The sequence below is a fragment of the Rhinopithecus bieti genome, unplaced genomic scaffold (genome assembly GCF_001698545.2).
Source record: "Rhinopithecus bieti isolate Rb0 unplaced genomic scaffold, ASM169854v2 scaffold_23868, whole genome shotgun sequence".
NCBI lineage: Eukaryota > Metazoa > Chordata > Mammalia > Primates > Cercopithecidae > Rhinopithecus > Rhinopithecus bieti.
Genome location: NW_016811202.1, coordinates 253,492 through 273,005, shown reverse-complemented (window position 1 = coordinate 273,005; position 19,514 = coordinate 253,492). Strand labels below are relative to the sequence as shown.

The 19,514-nt window shown below is 39.9% G+C and overlaps 1 protein-coding gene across 4 annotated transcripts in view; it reads right to left on the bottom strand.

The window, feature by feature from the left end:
* ACER3 (alkaline ceramidase 3) overlaps positions 1-19,514 on the bottom strand; it is a 159,647-nt gene that overhangs the window by 58,732 nt on the left and 81,401 nt on the right. For 2 of the 4 annotated variants that reach the window (XM_017893547.1, XM_017893546.1), the window contains exon 3: positions 6,744-6,796. The exons of 1 other annotated variant lie outside the window; for it this stretch is intronic. In XM_017893547.1, the coding sequence (XP_017749036.1) occupies positions 6,744-6,796 (53 nt within the window). Of the gene's footprint in view, positions 1-6,743; positions 6,797-14,135; positions 14,288-19,514 lie in introns of all 4 variants that reach the window. One more of the 4 variants, XM_017893548.1, reaches the window with a different exon arrangement.

Sequence of the window (19,514 nt, the reverse complement as noted above, 5' to 3'; positions counted from 1 at the left end):
TTTTTTTTTTTTTTTTTTTTTTTTTTTTTTTTTTGAGATGGAGTCTTGCTCTATCACCAGGAGGAGTGCAGTGGCACAATCTTGGCTCACTGCAATCTCTGCCTCCTGGGTTCAAGTGATTCTCCTGCCTCAGCCTCCCCAGTAGCTGGGACTGCGGGTGCACGCCACCACACCTAGCTAATGTTTGTATTTTTAGTAGGGACGGGGTTCCACCATGTTGGCCAGGATGGTCTTGATCTCTTGACCTCATGATCCACCCACCTCGGCCTCCCAAAGTGCTGGGATTACAGGCATGAGCCATCGTGCTCGGCCTATCAGTTTGTTTTATAGACTCAAATCACTGAGCCTTTGGGGAAAAATGTAAACTTTCCTACAACACAACTTGTACACAAAAGTTCATAGCAACATTATTCATAATACTTAAAACATGGGAACAACCTAAATTTCCATTAATTGATAAGTGGATAAATGAATGTGGTATATCCATACAATGTAATATTATTTAGGTAAAAAATTAAGTACTTCTTGCTACAGCATGGATGAAGTGTGTGAAAACATGCTAAGTCAAAGAAACCAGACATAAAAGGCCGCACATTATATGATTCCATTGATATGAAATGTCCACAATGGGCAAATCTATACAGGAAGACAGTGATTGTCAGGGGTCATTGGAGGGAGTAATAGGGAGTGGCTGCTAATGGGCATGGTTTTCTCTTTGGGATGATGAAATGTTGTGGGATTAGATAGTGGCAATGGCTCCACAATCTGTGAACATACATAAAACTACTGACTTGTACACTTCAAAAAGGTGAATTTTTACTGTTGTATGATGGGGTGAAAAAAAAGGGTGAATTTTTTGGTATATAAGTTATACCTTAAAAAAAAAACTCACCTACATATCTATAATACTACCAACAAAATCAATAATTAACATTTATTTATTACTACATGTAATCTGCAGACCTCATTCAAGTTTAAGTGCCTCAATAATATCATAAATACAAATATGAACACACACACACATGTACACTGTATTTAGTTGTCAGGTCTTTTTATCTCCTTTTATCTAGAACACTTCATCAGTCTTTGAATTTTATAACTATCATACTTTTGAAGATGATAGGCCAGATGTTTTATATAATGTCCTTCAATTTGGTTTTGTGTGATGTTTTCATAATATTAAATTCAGATTACACATCTTTGGCAAGAGTATCAGAGAGGTGATTCTTGTCACTGCATCCTACTAGATGGCATTTGTAAACCAAAAATAAAGTTCTAAGCCCTCCAACTGACTAGATGGACAGCTCTTGGCCAAGGGGACCCCAGAGAAACATGAAAACTGAATTTTTAGCCATGATGAAAAGAGGTCCAACATGCCTTGTTACAATCCTCACCCTTTTGGAGTTTAGGCATAACTGCCCAGGATTAAGGTTAAAACAGAGATCGTAAGACTGATAAAACAGATTTTGGTAATAAACAGTCATTACCAAATTATAATCATGGTAAGAGTTGCAAGGTAGCCATGCAAGCTAAGAGTTAAGTTACACCCTGCAAACCATAAGATCTTATTAAACAGGTTTCTTTTCTTAACCCACTATAATGTGGCTTACTTTTCAACCTGACTTTGGTATAGCATCACATGACAAGGAAATCAAAGGACCTCCTGAGACTGTATTATCCTGAGATAGCAATAATACAGGGTGGAGAAGAAATTCCAGGCAGCAATTTCATATGACTTAGAGTCTTTGGGCTGGTAAGATCCTGAAAAACAGGGTGTGAACCAAGCTGGCTAAGACCGATTGGATCCAACATGTCACTGGATTTGACCTAGGTTTCACCTAGGACCTCATTATGTGCTCATTAACGTACTAAATCACAAACCCAGCAGCATGCTGAAACAGGTCAGGGTCACTGGTCTCATTGTCTAATGTGTTATCCGAGCTTGTAGTCTCACAATCAAGAAAATTAAGGAGTGTGGACACAAAGAATGAGGTTGGAGCAAAAGTTTAATAAGCAAAAGAAGAAAAGCTGAATTCAAAAGCTTTCATAAGAAACTGCTCTCATGTCTGTGTTTGAGGAATTTATCTATAAAACTGTGTGCATAACTCCCCTTTATCTATGTAGTTGTGGGTATGTCTCTAGATAAGCATTAAGTGAAATTTTTTTGTTTTATAATTGTGGGTTTGTTTAAAGTAAGCCCCCCTCCTCCCTGTGCAAGTTTCCATGGAGCCCACTGTGTACATGTCTGAAAGGGGGAGGACACTTTTCCTGGGTGCTCGCTAATCATACAAAGAACAAAGGGCTTCTATGCTGGACTTTTCCTGCCTTGCCTGCTTATCTGTGGCTTATCTGTGCAGGTGCACTGTAGCTGCGATTTTTTCAGGCAGGCACCTTACACAGTCTGAGTTTTTCTCCAAGCTGCTCTATCTTCCCTGTAGCTGTTGAGTGCCTAGAGCCTTGTAAGCTGCTTTTTTTTTTCTCTCTAGTTTCTTTTTTTTTTTTTGAGAGGAGTCTTGCTCTGCGCCAGGCTCGTCGGACAGAGGTAGCCGGCTCTCAGTCATCGCAAACTCCGGCCTCACGGGTTTCCGCCATTCTCCTGTCAGCCTCCCGATAGCTGGGACTACAGGCCTCCGCCTCGTCGCCCGGCCCACCCGCTTGGGTTGCACCTGAGCTATTGGTGGGTTTGTAGCTTGGATATTATAAGTTAGAGACCAGGGGCTTGTTTTTCACTTCGGAGGCGCATGTGATAGTCTCGATCCTCTTGCTCGCCGTCTGGTACGCCCCCTGGGCCGTCTGTTCACCAAAGGTGTGCAGTGCATTGTATAGGGGATTATAGGCTTGAGCCACCGCGCCCGGCCCAGCCTTAACTGTTTACCTAATCAATTTTTCCTTTTCTTCTCCTTCACTATGACAGTTCCAGGAATACCTATATTTGATGTAAAAATGGGTGGCACCACAGTTCTGATAAATTTCTACCTTTTTCCAGGAATTTTCAAGAATATTCCATTCCTTGGTTAGAGAAACACATAAAGGTAGCAGCCCTAAACCCCACTGCATGACATTCTCTCAAGTACATCTGCACTCCTTTTTCTTACCTTTATTCTTTGCAATAAATTACTTCTATTATTTTTCAACTTGTCATTGAATTCATTCTTGTGATGGTATCAAGAGCCTAGACATTGGCTAGGATAGAGGTCCACTGGTGTTTGGGGACTTCTCCCAGCTCATCAGTATCACACCATGCCATGGTCACTAATATTGGCTCAGAATAAGCCTTTAAAAAATATTTGACAGGCCGGGCGCAGTGGCTCACGCCTGTAATCCCAGCTCCTTGGGAGGCCAGGTGGGTGGATCACCTTAGGTCAGGAGTTCAAGACCAGCTTGGCCAATGTGGTGAAACCCCATCTCTACTAAAAATACAAAAATTAGCGAGGTGTGGTGGCAGGCGCCTATAACCCCAGCTACTCAGGAGGCTCAGGCGGGAGAATCGCTTGAACCTGGGAGGCAGAGGTTGCAGTGAGCCGAGATCACGCCACTGCACTCCAGTGTCGCTCTGGGCGACAGAGTGAGACTCCATCTGAAAAAAAAAATAATAAGCCGGGCATGGTGGTGCACGCCTGTAACCCCAGCTACTCAGGAGGCTGAGGCAGGAGAATCACTTGAACCTGGGAGGCAGAGGTTACTGTGAGCCAAGATTGCACCACTGCATGCCAGCCTAAGCGACAAAGGCGAAACTCCATCTCAAAAAATAACAATAATAAAATTAAAATAATAATATAAAATAAAAATATTTGACAAGGTTTAGTTTTTCCATTAACACATATAATTTTGATTTGTCCCATTAGTGATGATTAGGTTGCTTGATTAAGGTGTTTCCCACTAGGCTTCTCCACTGTAAAGGTATTCTTTCTCCCCTTTTTAAGTACTTGGTGAAAAGGTACTTTGAAACTATATAAATATACTCTTCAACATCAAACTTTTTCTTCATTTATTTATACTCATGTATTATTTCATTTAATACATCATTTATTATCTTAGTATGGACTCAGGTTTCCCATATTACTCATCGGGTTATAACTATTATAACCCATTACCACTTATTTTGATGCTCAAATTGTCCCAGATTTGGCCAGCAGGAACCCCTTCAAGTTGGCTTCAGTGTCCTTTTGACATATTCCCATAATTTTTTAAGCCTTTCCATTTTTTCCGGCTTAAAAAGATGATCTAGGCTGATACTGTCCTTTTTTTTTTTTTCTGCCCCAGCCCTTGGAATCAGCCCTGGTTCCTTTTAAAGAATGATTTTTAGAAAACAAGATCTGGATGCTAGATATATTCTTTGGCTTTGAAGTTCACCATTCCCAGATCCTCTCATGGACAGAGCTTGAGAATGTATGTACATATGTGTGTATTAAAATATTTAAGTATGTATACATATATACAAAATACGTATGTGTATCACATATTTTCACATCTATATGTCTATTACGTATGTATGTGTTGAACATGTGAGTTTGCACTGTTAACTCCAATTTCAATTTGTCACCACAGAGTTCATTCTAGTTTTCATCTTTTCCATGTTTGCGACTTTGTTCTCTAACAGTAAGAAACCTGGCTCCCATTCTCCTTAGTATATTTATTTATTTGATTAATTACCCTGTATGCAACATGGCTTCCATTGCTACATCTCCTTTTCCCAAGCAATGCCCTTCTCACTCAATTCAGGCTCCAACACTCAGTGCTGGGCTGCTGCTGCACCTCCACTTAGAAGGCCTCTCGATCTGCTTGTGCTCTCAGATCCTGCACTGGGCCACTCTGCCATGTAGAAGTCACCCTCACCTTCCCAGGGTACCAAAACATGGCACAAAGCTGTCCCCACTATGTGGCAGTCTCCCCGTCCCACTCAAGATTCCAACCACATGTTAAATGACCTCCCCAATGTGTGAGGACACCCTCCTTATTCTGCACTGAGCTGTCCCCTTTGCATGGATACCTCTTCAACCCTGGTCTCTAATACCCTGTCCCTGGGCTGCCTTGATGTGCAAATACCCTCTTCACTCCTAATTAGGTTCTGACATCCTACACTGGACTATCCCCCTATGTTGACACTCTCTTTAACTGGCTCAGGTCCCAGTGTTCTGTGATGGATAGTCCCCACCCCATGTGGCTATCCTATAAGCCACACTCAGGTTTTGACACTCCAGTGTGGCTACTGAGCACTTGAAATAAGCCTAATCTTAACTAAAAATATATTGCAGGTATAAAATATAACCAGATTTAAAAATATGAAATACTTTATTCATAATTTTTATATTGATTATATATATATAATATTTTAGATATACTGGGTTAAATAAAATATATTATTATTATTATTCGAGATGGAGTCTCGCTCTGTCGCCAGGCTGGAGTGCAATGGCACGACTTTGGCTCAGTGCGATCTCTGCCTCCCAGGTTCAAGAGATTCTCCTGCCTCAGCTTCCCGGGTGGCTGGGATTACAGACGCACACCACCACACCCAGCTAATTTTTGTATTTTTAGTAGAGACGGGGTTTCACCATGTTGGCCAGGATGGTCTCGATCTCCTGACCTCATGATCCACCCACCTTGGCCTCTCAAAGTGCTGGGATTACAGGTGTGAGCCTCCATGCCCAGCCAAATAAAATATATTGTTATTTTCACCCATTTCTGTGTAGTTTTTTTCAATGTAGCTACTAGAAAAATTTAAATTACAAATGTAGCTCAGATTTTATTTGTTCTACTGTTCTAAGTTTCTGGATTAGTGATGGGAAATCAAGAGATCAAAAGACTAAGGACTTGACATATATGCCCTCCTCTGAGTAAGGATGGAAACTAAAAATCCTTAGCTAGCTCTGCAGGGGTGTCCAATGTTTTGGCTTCCCTGAGTCACACATAAAATCAACACTAATGGCCAGGTGTGGTGGCTCATGTCTGTAATCCCACATTTTGGGAGGCTGAGGCAGGCGGGATCACCTAAGGTCAGGAGTTCGAGACCAGCCTGGCCAACATGGTGAAACCCCATCTCTACTAAAAATCCAAAAGATTAGCCGGGCTTGGTGGTGGGTGCATGTAGTCCTAGCTACTTAGGAAGCTGAGGCAGGAGAATTGCTTGAACCTGGGAGGCAGAGGTTGCAGTGAGCCGAGATCGCACCACTGCACTCCAGCCTGGGCAATAAGAGCAAAACTTCGATTCAAAAAAATGAAAATAAAATAAAATAAATTGCAAAAATACCTCATAATGTTTTCAGAAAGTTTACGAATTTGTATTGGGCTGCATTCAAAGCCATCCTGGGTCACATGTGGCTCACAGGTTGGACAAGCTTGCTCTAAAGTCTTGCTACCTAGAGGGACTCAGACCATTCAAATGGATGCCACAGAAACATGAAAGAATGCAGGTTTCTCAGAATAAGAATGTATTGTTCTGGTGAACTGATTGTGTCTTTTTAAGATGTCCCCATGTGACTGCTCTCTAATGCTGCTCTCAATTGTATATGCCTGCACAGAGATGGTCAAAAAGCCCTATACTATTTATACTTGTTTTCTTTATGGACTCACCTGCTTATTTCTTTACTTCACTTAGTCAGTTTGGATCCTCAGACTTGAAGTAAAAAAACTCCAGAGATTACAAATCCCATCTTTTAGCCATAGTTATGTGCTCTTTTCTCAAATCTGAAGTACTTCTGAATTAAGAGAAATAAGCATTTGTCAATTTCATCATTACTAACCTGCATTTCATATTTCAGAGTCATGTGGAAGCACCAGGATCCCATTCCTACCACTGAAATTAAACAAATGAAAAAAAATTAGCATGAAATTCTTTGTGCGTGGCCAGAGTGACCTGAGAAGACAATAAGACATTTCAAAGCATTGAGTTAAGGATAATGAAGTTTATAAAATCTAGCGGCAAGATATAGCTGACTCTTGAGTAAGTGCTATCATTGATGAAATTTTAGTGTAGAAAAGAAGTACTATATAAGTTCTCTTAAATTCCCTCCTACTAAGTGACTTACTAGACTAACAATATTTCATTGTTTCTGTAAAATGTATTATCTGATGCTCAGGATAAGTTTTAATGCACGTAGCTGGTTAGCTACTCCTTTGCACTTCTGTCCCAAATGGCTAAGGTGTATGCTTAGTAAGAGCTGGTCAGTTTGTTCCTGAACTTGTTGATGCCATTGTATTTGGTTATCAAAACTATGACTGCAAAAAGAGTTGTTGCTTCTCCAAGAACTATTTAAAATGTTTAAAGTAGACTCAATAAAAATGAGTTGCTGGCCAGGCACGGTGGCTCGCACCTGTAATCCTAGCACTTTGGGGGGTTGAGGGGGGTGGACCACGTGAGGTCAGGAGTTTAAGACCAGCCTGGCCAACACGGTGAAACCTCGTCTCTACTAAAAATATAAAAATTAGCTGGACGTGGTGGCAGGCCCCTGTAATACCAGCTACTTGGGAGGCTGAGGTAAGAGAATCGTTTGAACCCAGAAGAAGGAGGTTGCAGTGAGCTGAGACTGTGCCACTGCACTCCAGCCTGGGCAACAAGAGCAAAACTCCGTCTCAAAAAAAAAAAAAAGTGCTAATAAAAATCATTGTTGAATTAGTTGTGGTTGGATTATCTGTTACAGACTGGGAAAATAGTAAAATCTAAAAGATTCTGTAGGCAGGGCACAGTGGCTCAGGCTTGTAATCCCAGTACTTTGGGAGGCTAAGGCTAGAGGATCACTTGAAGTCAGGAGTTCAAGACCAGCCTGGGCAACACAGTGAGACCTTATCTCTATTAATACATAAAATAATAATAATAAAATTAAAGAATAAAAAGATTCTGTGTTCATATCCTAAGTTCTTCCCAAGTGCCTCCATTTTAAATAAACTATTTTCATTTTAGGGTTTTATAAAATGTTTGGTTTTTAAAGCAAAAAAGAGTAAGTAGAACTAAAATTAGGGTCTCTCATTCAATGGTCATGCCGTATGTTAAATAATTGTCAAAGATTACATACAACAAAAATAAAACCTCAGGCCCAGCGCAGTGGTTCACACCTGTAATCCCAGCACTTTGGAGGCCGAGGCAGACAGATCACCTGAGGTCAGGAGTTCGAGATTAGCCTGGTCGACATGGTGAAACCCCATCTCTACTAAAAATACAAAAATTAGCCAGGCATGGTGATACACACCTGTAGTCCCAGCTACTTGGGAGGCTGAGGCGGGAGGATCGCTTAAACCTGGGAAATGGAGGTTGCAGTGAGCTGAGATTGTGCCACTGCACTCCAGCCTGGGTGACAGAGTGAGACTCCATCTCAAAAATAAAAAAAATAAATAAATAAAAATTAAAATTAAACTTCATGTATATATGTATTCAATAATTCTGTGCTTCAATATATCAAAGGTTTAATATCCAAAATTTAAAAAATTCTATGCTTCAACTTAAAAAAATTAACTGACCAAGTATCAGCCCCTATGACATCTAATAGAGCTTTTTTCTCTGATTCAGTTTAGTTCAGAATTTACTGAGTGCATCCTATTTGCCAAATTCAGTTATGGATGCTAAGGTACAAAGATAAGATCCAGTCATTGGCCTTAATGAAACATATAGTCTAATGGAAGAGACAGGCAGATAAACAGACAGTGCCTGTACATGGAGATATGTGTTGAGTACCATGGAAGCACAGAGAAGGAACGCTTGTGAAGGAAATCCAAGAATGCAAGAATGATGGTACAGATTAAACTTAAGGATACATAGGACTTAGCCCAACACATGTAGTAAGTAGGGGTGTCATTAAATAACTTGTATGACACCACCTGAGAAAAATTTCAAACTATATGTTATTCTTGCCTTTAAAAAAGTCACTATATAGATTGTAATTTTTATTCCTCAAAATGAAATGAGGGAAATAAAACAGTTATTGCACTCATCTCATTAGAGAAATAAGGAAGTGGGGTGGTTTGTGTTTTTTTTCCCAAAAAAGTAATTAGAAGGTACAAAGGTGGGTAAATTATTCAATGTAAAGGGAAAAAAATAAAAACCTTTAAGTTATTTAAAGTCACACAATAACAATATATTATGAAGTAAAAAAAAAAAAAGTGAGATGGGATGATTATTCATCTTGGTAGAATGGCCACTTTATCATGCCTTACTCAAGGACTGTTTTTATCAAAACGTTTTCGAAGTGTTCTCTTGATACTGTTAAATTATTTAGCATTAAAGGTCTGATTTTTTCCCCCTGCTTTTGCTCACAGAGCCATTAAACGTCTGACTTTTTAGAGGTCTCTACAATTTATTTCCTTTCAACAATCTGGGTAACACATAAAAAAGTATTCTGATAGAAAATCTATTCTGGTGGCTACTCAGAGGTTTCAAATTGCTTTCAGGAGAGGGTAGCACTAGGTTTATTCACTCTTTTTCTTTGTTAGTTTCCATTCTTTTAAAAAAAGTACTCTCCTGCAACTGACATTTCCAGACATTTAGAGTCCAAAGACATGTAACAGAACAGCATTTTTACTTTGCTCCTTTAAAGCAAACCACCAAGTTTTGCTGAAGTTTATCAGGTTTCTTGAGATACAATTCACATAAAATTAATTCAAAGTATAGAATTGAATTGTTTTCAGTATATTCAGACTTGTGCAAACATCACCTCAAGCTAATTTTAGAACATTTTCATCACCCCTAAAAGAAAGCCTATACCCATTAGCAATCATTTTCCATTTTCTCTCAACCCCTCCAGCCCTGGGCAATCAATCTACTTTGTCTCTACAGATTTGCCTACTGGGGACATTACATCTAAGTGGAATCATACATCATGTAGTCTTTTACATCTAGCTTCTCTCCCTTAAGCATAATGTTTCCAAGGTTCATTTATGTCATCACATGCATCAGTGATTCATCCTTTTTATGGATGAATAATAATATTCCATTATATGAACATACCATATTTTACTTATCCATTCATCAGGTGATGGACATTGCTATGTATTGAATGTTTGTATGCCTGCCTCCCCAACTCCCCAGTTCATATGTTGAAGCTCTAACTCCTAATGTGATGGTATCTGGAGGTGAGACCTTTGGGAGTTAATTAGGTTTAGATGAGGTCATGTGGGGGTGGGGTCCCCAGGATGGGATTAGTGCCCTTATAAGAGGAAGACACTGAAGCTTGCTTCTTCTCTTTCCACAGCATAAACAGAGGGAAGGCCATGTGAGACACAGCAAGAAAATGACAGTCTGCAAGCCAGGAAGGAGACGTTTTTTGGTTTTCGTTCCTCACCAGGAACCAAATTAAATGCCACCTTGATCTTGGACTTCCAAGCCTCCAGAACTGTGAGAAATAAATGCGTGCTGTTTAAGCTACCCAGTCTATGGTATTTTGTTATGGCAGCCCGAGCTAAAAAATACATTTAGGTTGTTTCTACATTTACGCTATTATGAATAGTGCTGCTGTGAACACTCATATACAAGTTTTTATGTGGACTTTTTTTTATTTCATTCATTCATATACACTTTGGAGCGAAATTTCTGGGTCACATGGTTTAGTATTTTGAGGAAGTGTTTTTCAGAGTGTCTGTACCATCTTATATTCCTATCAGCAATATACTAATTTCTCCACATCTTGCCAATATTTATCACTGGCTGTCTCTGTGATTACAGCCATCCTAGTGGATGTGAAGTGGTATTTCATTATGATTTTGATAAGTATTTACTTAACCAGGACCCCATTTGTTTTCAATAAATATCTACTGTGTACTTAATGCTCCAAGCATTTCCACTGGGATAAGTGAGTGTACAAGAGAAATATGGTTCCTGTCTCAGAACTTTAAACACACCATTAAAAATACAAAAAGTGGGCCAGGTATGGTGAGTTACACCTATAATCCCAGGACTTTGGGAGGCCAAGGTGGGTAGATCCCTTGAGCTCAGGAGTTCGAGACCAGCTTGGGCAACACAGAGAAACTTTGTCTCTACAAAGCATACAGAAGGTTAACTGGGCATGATGGCATAGTCCTGTAGTCACAGCTACTTGGGAGACTGAAAGGTGGGAGGATCACTTGAGTCTGGGAGGTCAAGGCTGCACTGAGCCATGATTGTGCCACTGCACTCCAGCCTGGGTGACAGCGTGAAATCTTGTCAAAAAACAAACAAACAAACAAAAACCAACCAAACAAAAAAACATCAAAAAGGGGAGGTATAGAGCTATGGGAATCTATGCAAAGATAATGTTATTACCTTGTCTAGGGGGTCAAAAGAGGGCTGCCTGAGGAAGTAACACTTAAGCTAGAATTTGAAGAATAAGTTAAAATTAACCAGATGAAATAATTTTTTTAAAAATGAGATCATTCTATGTAGAAGAATCATCTAGAATAAAGGCGAAGTTAGTGCATTCGAAGAACTAAAAGAGCTTGGCTTAAACCATGAACAACTTGGGTATAGGGATCCAATGATGAAACTGGCATGCATGGTTTATAGAAACTAGATTAAGAAGAACTTTTAGGCTGGGCGTGGTAGCGCAAACCTGTAATCCCAGCACTTTGGGAGGCCAAGGCGGGCGGATCACCCGAGGTCGGGAGTTTGAGACCAACCTGACCAACATGGTGAAACCCCGTCTCTACTAAAAAGACAAAATTAGCTAGGCGTGGTGGTGCAAGCCTGTAATCCCAGCTATTCGAGAGGCTGAGGCAGGAGAATCGCTTGAACCTGGGTGGCAGAGGTTACAGTGAGCCAAGATCGCGCCATTTGCACTCCAGCCTGGCTCTTGCGAAACACCATCTCAGAAAAAAAAAAAGAACTTTTAAAGCCATGTTAAAATCTGATTCTGATTCAGATTTGGACTTTATCCTAAGGAGAAAGTACAGTTGTTAAAAAATGACACATACAGATGCACATACGAATTGACATAATCACTTTTGCATTTTAAAAATACCACTCAGGTTACAAGGTAGGAAAATGTCTAAAGACTAGTTTTCCAATTTTGATATCAAAAATATTTTAAAGCAATCCCATGTATGTATATTTGTACACTGTATACACACTGTGGTGCTAAGATACTATACATATTTTAAAACACATAAAATATAAATTTTTTTAAAATGAGGTAAATAATTATACACAAATAGAAGTTTTTGTCTTGTTTTGTTTTGTTGTTTTGAGACAGAGTCTCACTCTGTCACCCAGGCTGGAATGCAATAGTGCAATCTTGGCTCACTGCAACCTCCACCTCCCAGGTTCAAGCAATTCTCCTGCTTCAGCCTCCTGAGTAGCTGGGATTACAGGCACCCACTACCACGCCCAGCTAATTTTTTTGTATTTTTAGTAGAGACAGGGTTCCGCCATGTTGGCCAGGCTGGTCTCGAACTCCTGACCTCAAGTAATTCACCCATCTCAGCCTCCCAAAGTGCTGGGATTACAGGTGTGAGTCACCACACCCAGCCACAAATAGAAGTTAAAGAGTTTTCTTCCTGCATCCCAAAAGATTTTTCTCAGTCCCTGTAGTGTGTGCATCCTATTTTAACTGCTAACTTAAATAATGAATAAACTCCTTACAAGGCATACATGGAGCTTCATAATCTGGCTCTGCTGATTTCTTCCACTGTAGCTTGTGGTTCAGTCATGGCTGATTGCCTTTGGTCTCTGATCTCACACCATTAACTCTAGTCTGCTTTGCCTTTGCTCATCCTGTGCTCATTCTGTCACTTCTGCCTGGAATACTTACTCTTTCCATTGTTCAGTCCCACTTGTCCCCAGCCTATCTCTCTGTTTATTGAAATATTATGCAACTTCGTGGCTGGGTGCAGTGGCTCACGCCTGTAATCCCAGCACTTTGGGAGGCCAAGGCGGGTAGATCACTTGAGGTCAGGAGTTTGAGACCAGCCTAGTGAACATAGTGACCATGTCACTACTAAAAATACAAAAATTAGCCGGGCGTGGTGACAGGCACCTGTAATTGCAGCTACTTGGGAGGCTGAGGCAGGAGAATCACTTAACCTGGGAGGCAGAGGTTGCAATGAGTTGAGATAGATTGTACCACTGCACTCCAGCCTGGGTGACAGAATGAGACTGTCTTAAAAAAAAAAAAAAATCTTAGGCAACTTCTACAGCCATTTTATTGTTTGCTTTTGTTTCTTTCAACTTTTTCTTTTGAAGTAATTTCAAACTTACAGAAATGTTGAAAGAACAGTATACCGGCCAGGCACGGTGGCTCACACCTGTAATCCCAGTACTTTGAGAGGCCAAGGCAGGCAGATCACGAGGTCAGGAGTTCGAGACCAGCCTGGCCAACTTAATGAAACCCCATCTCTATTAAAAATACAAAAATTAGCCGGGCATCTGGGCATGGGGGCAGGCGCCTGTAGTACCAGCTACTCAGGAGGCTGAGGCAGGAGAATCCCTTGAACTTGGGAGGCAGAGGTTGCAGTGAGCCGAGATTGTGCCACTGCACTCCAGCCTAGGCGACAGAGCCAGATTCTGTCTCAAAAAAAAAAAAAAAAAAGAATAGTATAGTGAATTCTTGTATATGTTCTACATATTGGTTCAGATTTACCAATTTTTATCATCTGGCTAATTTTCATATATATGTATGTGTGTGTGTGTGTATATATACATAATATTTTTCTGAACATTTATGAGTAAATTGATATATCATGTCCTTTTACCCCTTAATACTTCAGTGTGTATCCTAGATTCATTTTAAGTGTCATCTCCTAAGTCAAATCTTCCTCTGCTTCCTCTCCAGTTAAGTCTACTATACAAAGCATCCAAGAAATAATGTTTGACAAAGCCAGTAATTATCAGCTTTTGGATCATACTGTTTTGCCCATACAGCTTTTAAAATGCCAGGCCAGTCCAGAAGCTTCTCATTCAGTGGGTGCCCTGGCACATGTATTTTAAAGGGCTGTCAATGACTGTTGCCCATGAAGACCCAAAGATCACTGTTGGATTCTAAGGTTCATAAAAGGCACAGTCTAGGTCTCCACGGTTCACTATCACTAGAAACTAGCCCAGTGCCAGGCATATAGAGAACACTTATTAGGTATTCGCTGAATGGCTGATTTTTTTTTTCTTCTCCTTTGATAATCCACTATTTCACAAGAAATAGGGCAGGAGGAGAGAAGGAAGGGGGAGAAATAAAAGAAGGTACCTGAAATTAGCTCTCTGAAGTGAACCAGATGGGGGAAACCCAGTCACGTCTCCACATTTAACAAGAAATCAAGGGAGAATTCAGAAAGCAATTTTGGTCACTTTCTGTCTAGTCAATGATGAACTGAAATGTTCTCCAGACACATTACAACACTGGAAAGAAAAGAAGACCAAGAAGATCAAAACGGCTATTGTGAGCCTCTTAAAATGTTTCGTCATTGTGATTATACCCACTTTAAGGGAATACTATGATATGTTTTAATGGTGGAGGGGAGAGGAAAAAAATGCTTCTAGCTATAAAAATCAGCAAGACACAAAAGTAAAGGAGCAATAAAAATATCCCACCAAAGTTAGCAATTGCTGCATAATTTATTTCCATTAAGATTTTATTTATGAATCTTGTGACAAAATAAGTTGTAACTTAAGGCTGTATATAAATTGTTTTTGATAAGATACAGGTACTTCAGAACCTCTGATTTTAGTATATAAATTTTAAAAAGGGCTGATCCAAAACTTAGGAGAGGATCATTTCATGGCAAGGGTATGAATCAAGACAAAATTAGAGGAACCAAGTTATAAAATAATTCAAAAGGCAGAAGTGCAAATATAAGGCACATATTTAGAATCAAACATATTTTCATTCGATGGAAAGAAAAATGAGGGCAAGTATAATTTTTAGATCTTAGTAAATTCAGGAAAAGACAGAAAAGACCGTCCATATTATCTTTCTCTCAACAAGACATACTTTCTGTAGTTATAACAAGGCTATCAAGAGAAAATCTCCAAATTGGCTTTGGAATTTTTTCTTCCTTTGTAAATTCTGGGCCTGGCACAGTGGCTCATGCCTATAATCCTACAACTTTGGGAGGCCAAGGCAGGAGGATTGCTTGAGCCTAGGACTTCCAGACCAGCTCAGCCTGGGAAACATAGTGACACAATGTCTCTACAAAAAATGTAAAAAATTAGTTGGTATGGTGGTGCACGCCTATGGTCCCGGCTACAAGGGAGGCTGAGGTGGCAGGATCACTTGAACCTAGGCGATTGAGACTGCAGTGAGTCATGATCGTGCCACTGCTCTCCAGCCAGGGTGACAGAGTGATGTCCTGCCTCAAATCTATATCTATATTTATATATAGATATACATACACACATATTCATATATATATATATATATGATCATGTCACTCCTCTGTTTAAAACCCTCCATTGGCTTTCCATTGCTCTTAGAATAAACTTTAGACTCTACTCTGGCTTATGGTAAGGCCCTGTGTGACCTGGCTCCTGCCCAAATCTCTCCAACCTCATATTCTACCACATTCCCTCTTGACTTCTAAGGTATATTAGGAGAAAGTTAGGAAGTACACAGATAATTACAATATGGTGCATGAAATGCTATAATAAAGATATGCACTGTATTCTGTGGGAGAGCAGAAAAGTTATCTGATCCTAGCAGGAGACTAAGGAAGATTTAAAAGGTGGCTTTCTAGAGAAAGCAGAGTCCTAATTGATAGCCATGCGGAGTTCACCAGACAAAGAAGGTTAAAGGCAGAGATGTGAAAATACATATGGTACTGAAAACAGCAAGTAGTTTGATATAGCTAAACTGTTGGGTATACGTGGGAGAGTTACGGAAGATGAACCTAGCAAGGCAGACAAAGTCCAGATTAGAACCCATGTGCTAAGGAATACAGATTTTCAAATAGGTTATCTCACCTAAACAGAAAATGGTTGACTAGAAAGAGGTAGGCAGGGCTGGAGAACAGGTGAAGTTTAGCACCATAGAACAGTTTTCATTATTGACACACTACAATTTATCAGGAAGTACATATTTTCTGAAAAATTATTTACATCACCACAAATAGGAAAATAAAGAGTGGAGAAGTTATTTAAGTCAAAGGAACAAATGTCAAATGTGTGAAAACAAAATTGCATTTATTGGTCCTTAATTTATAAAAATTAGAATTTCTGAAGATAATTTTAAAAAGGAATCTAAGCATTTTTTCTTCTTGCATGCACACTGATTTAGTCACATGAAGAATAAAATATTTTGTTAATATCAAGGTGACTCTTTTAGCCAACATTTCATCATGATGAAGAGCTGCATTTGACTTGCTTGTGACATCAAAGTTAATATAAAATTCGTATCTGTAGAAATTATCCAGCACATTCCACAAAATAAGTAATAGGGATAAGTTCCCCCATATGGTCATGTCCAAAGTGAAGACAGATACAATCAAAATAGAACTGAAATTGGAACAAGGAGGTCAGGGTACCATCTGCATCTTCTAATCAGATGTTCATATTCACAACATTTTACTATAGTTTTAAGAGTTTCTCAAATGTATAATAGAATTTCACTTAGTTGGAACCTCTGGATTCAGATATCTTGGCAAACTATCAGCCAAAGTTTTTCAAGGTTACAATAAAACACAAATATGCTCTGATATACATTTATTTTGACTCATCTGATCACACTAGAAATAGTGTACAAGGATTTTGAGATCAGACCTAGACTAGAATCCCAGATTTATCACTTATTACTTACCAACTTTAAAAAGCTGTTTAAATCTCTGAGACTCAGTTGCCTTAGCTATGAAATAAGGATACTTGTCATGAAAGGTTGCTATGAGGATTATCTACCATGTGTCTGGCATACAATAGGTATCGATGAATTTTATTTTCTAGTCTAACTCAAGCTATGAAAAAATCATGTACAAAGATGACATAATTAGATTTCGGAAGCAAGTTAGCTTATTTGCCATGACAGAAATGTAAAAGCCCAAGAGTTACAAGTTCCTTTTAAATCACATCATGGTTTACCATAATGCATAAGAAGGGACCTAGAATACACAATACAAGGAGAAGGTCATGTTTCTATAAAGTGTCAAGGCATCAGCAACCTGGTATATGACATAAAATCTACATATTCAGAGGTTTTAGTGTTATTACTACTGTCAAAACAATGCCAACTATGACTTCCAGGGCATGCATGGCTGTATAAGCATTCACAATAGAAACAAAATGCACTATCATATTAGGGGGCAGTAGAGTGCAGTAATTGAAAGCATGAACCTTGGAAAGTTGTCCTAAGAAGTTTGAACTTTATCTTTATACTGATAAGAAGCCATTTAGGCTATTTAAAAGAGCTTTTAAACTGTTTCCCATCTACCCTCAAGGGAACTGATCATTCTCTAATTTATCTTTTAACTAGTATGTAACCTTATTATTGTAACCTACACACCTACACACACACACCTACACACACACACACACAGAGAGAGAGAGAGAGAGAGAGAGAGAGAGAGAGAGAGAGAGAGAGAGAGAGAGAGCCAGAATGGAGCTACAGCAATAACAGACATGGTAATAGTAAAAATGAGACTAGATGTTATAATCTTTTACATCTTTTTTCTTAGAAAATAATTTGTTATTTAATTATTGTCTTATTCTAGCTCCAGCCTAAAACCCTATGAAACGTAAGCCACAACTGAGGCCCATAGGAACCACATGAAGAGCCATTGCAGCTGCCTGCTTTCTGCCTTAGGCAGTTCTACCAAGCTAGGTACTGGCTATCTCATTTCATTTCCTGTTCACTGACTACATGGGCTACTTAGCTATCTGTGGTTTCTGCATCTCTGATTGGTCCTGTCCCTGGGTTTGGGCTACTAGGTTAAACGTGTTTATTCAAAATGTAGTTTTGAATCTGTCTACATTTATCTATCTATCTCTGTCACTCCTTGGCCAGGTGGTGGCTGAAAATCATACTTCCATATGCACAAGTACTGGAACTATTAACCAAAAATTAAAATATTATTTCTGTTGGATGATGGGATTATGAATATTTTTCATTGATTTCCCCAAATTTTCTTCAGTGTTACTATTTATCAGACTAAAAAACAGGTCACTAATATTTTTGGCAAATTGGACTAAAAAAGAGAGGGAGGAATAAATGAGCTACTAAGCAAGCTGTAAAATGATTTCCAAAAATCCTTTCCATGGCACATTGATTTGATGCCTATTGCTACAATTTAAAAGTCTATTAGACCAGAATATAGTATGCTAATGCATCGACTCAATTTCTCCTTGATAAGAGGTAAAATGTTGTTAAGATCACTTAAGATGACTTTTATTTACTCTGGCAGTGACAGACTATAGATATGATCACACTAAATTTAATTAAGCTTCCTCCATGCAAAGAATTTCCAATGGTCCTTTTCTGATGAAAATCACTTTGGGTCCTGGTGCTTCCCCATGAAGCCCTGTGTAGTGTAGTGTACCCTCTCCTCTTGGGAACTGTCATAAATTTCTCTGGCTCAGGGAAGGTGTGTTGTTCATCTTTTCATTGCCAGTACCTAAGAATATCAGGCACTTTGAAGGAAAAGAGGGAGAGATGGCTGACAAGACACAGGTAGTGTGTGTCTCCTCCATGGAGAGGAACCAGAATAATAAGCAGATATCTTTCAAACAGACTGTCTAGGAAAGAACACTAGGATTCACTATAGAAGTGACAAGATGCACCAAAAGTGAATAAAGAGAGGGTTCAAGGCAACTTGGCTAGCCAGGGACTGACTGAAAGCCTGGAGAGGGTCCTGGATGTAAAAAAACAAGAAGAGAGAAACCCCCAGAGTTCCACACTCCAAAATGGGCTTTTACAATTTTGGCTAGGGAGAACCCCTCAATCCCTGTGGGCTGACACAGGAAGCTACCTAGAGATTGCCCAGAGATGTTGCTCCAAAAGGGAATCAATGCAAAATCCCACAGGCATCCAAACCTAGACCAGCATTGGCTAAATGCCATAGTGACAGCCTAGATACCAGGAATCTACAGATGAAGCTGCTGTTGCTACGCTGCTCCAAGGAGGGGAGGGGAGACTGGGTGCTCCCATGTACCCCTGGGGGGTCCTTACTGCCCTGCTTGGGGTTACCGTTGCAACTGAGACGCGGGTGGACCACACTCTCCAGAGCCTCTAGCTCACACTGCTTACCTGGGAGGGGCCCCGCCCTACCTAGTCCTGACCTTAGGCATCATATTGAGAGTTCAATGCTGGGCTGCGCTCCACCCGCAGGCTGAGTTTGGGCTGATGTGGCTGCAGCCACCACCTGGCCAAGGAGTAACAAAGAAGCTAAGCTCTCCTACTAATACTTAGGACAATACCCACCACCCTGCTACAGACTGCTGTGAAACTGAGACTCAAGCAGATCATACTCCCTGCAGCTTCTTGCCCATGCTGCCTTCCTAGGTGCACCCTTCCCTCCCCGGGTCGCAGGTCCAAGGCATCATTTAGAAAGTTTAGGACATGAATGCAGCTGGAAACCATAACACTGTGCCAGCAAGAAGACGAAAGCCAAACACCACATGTCTCAACTCCATAGGTGGGAAGCTG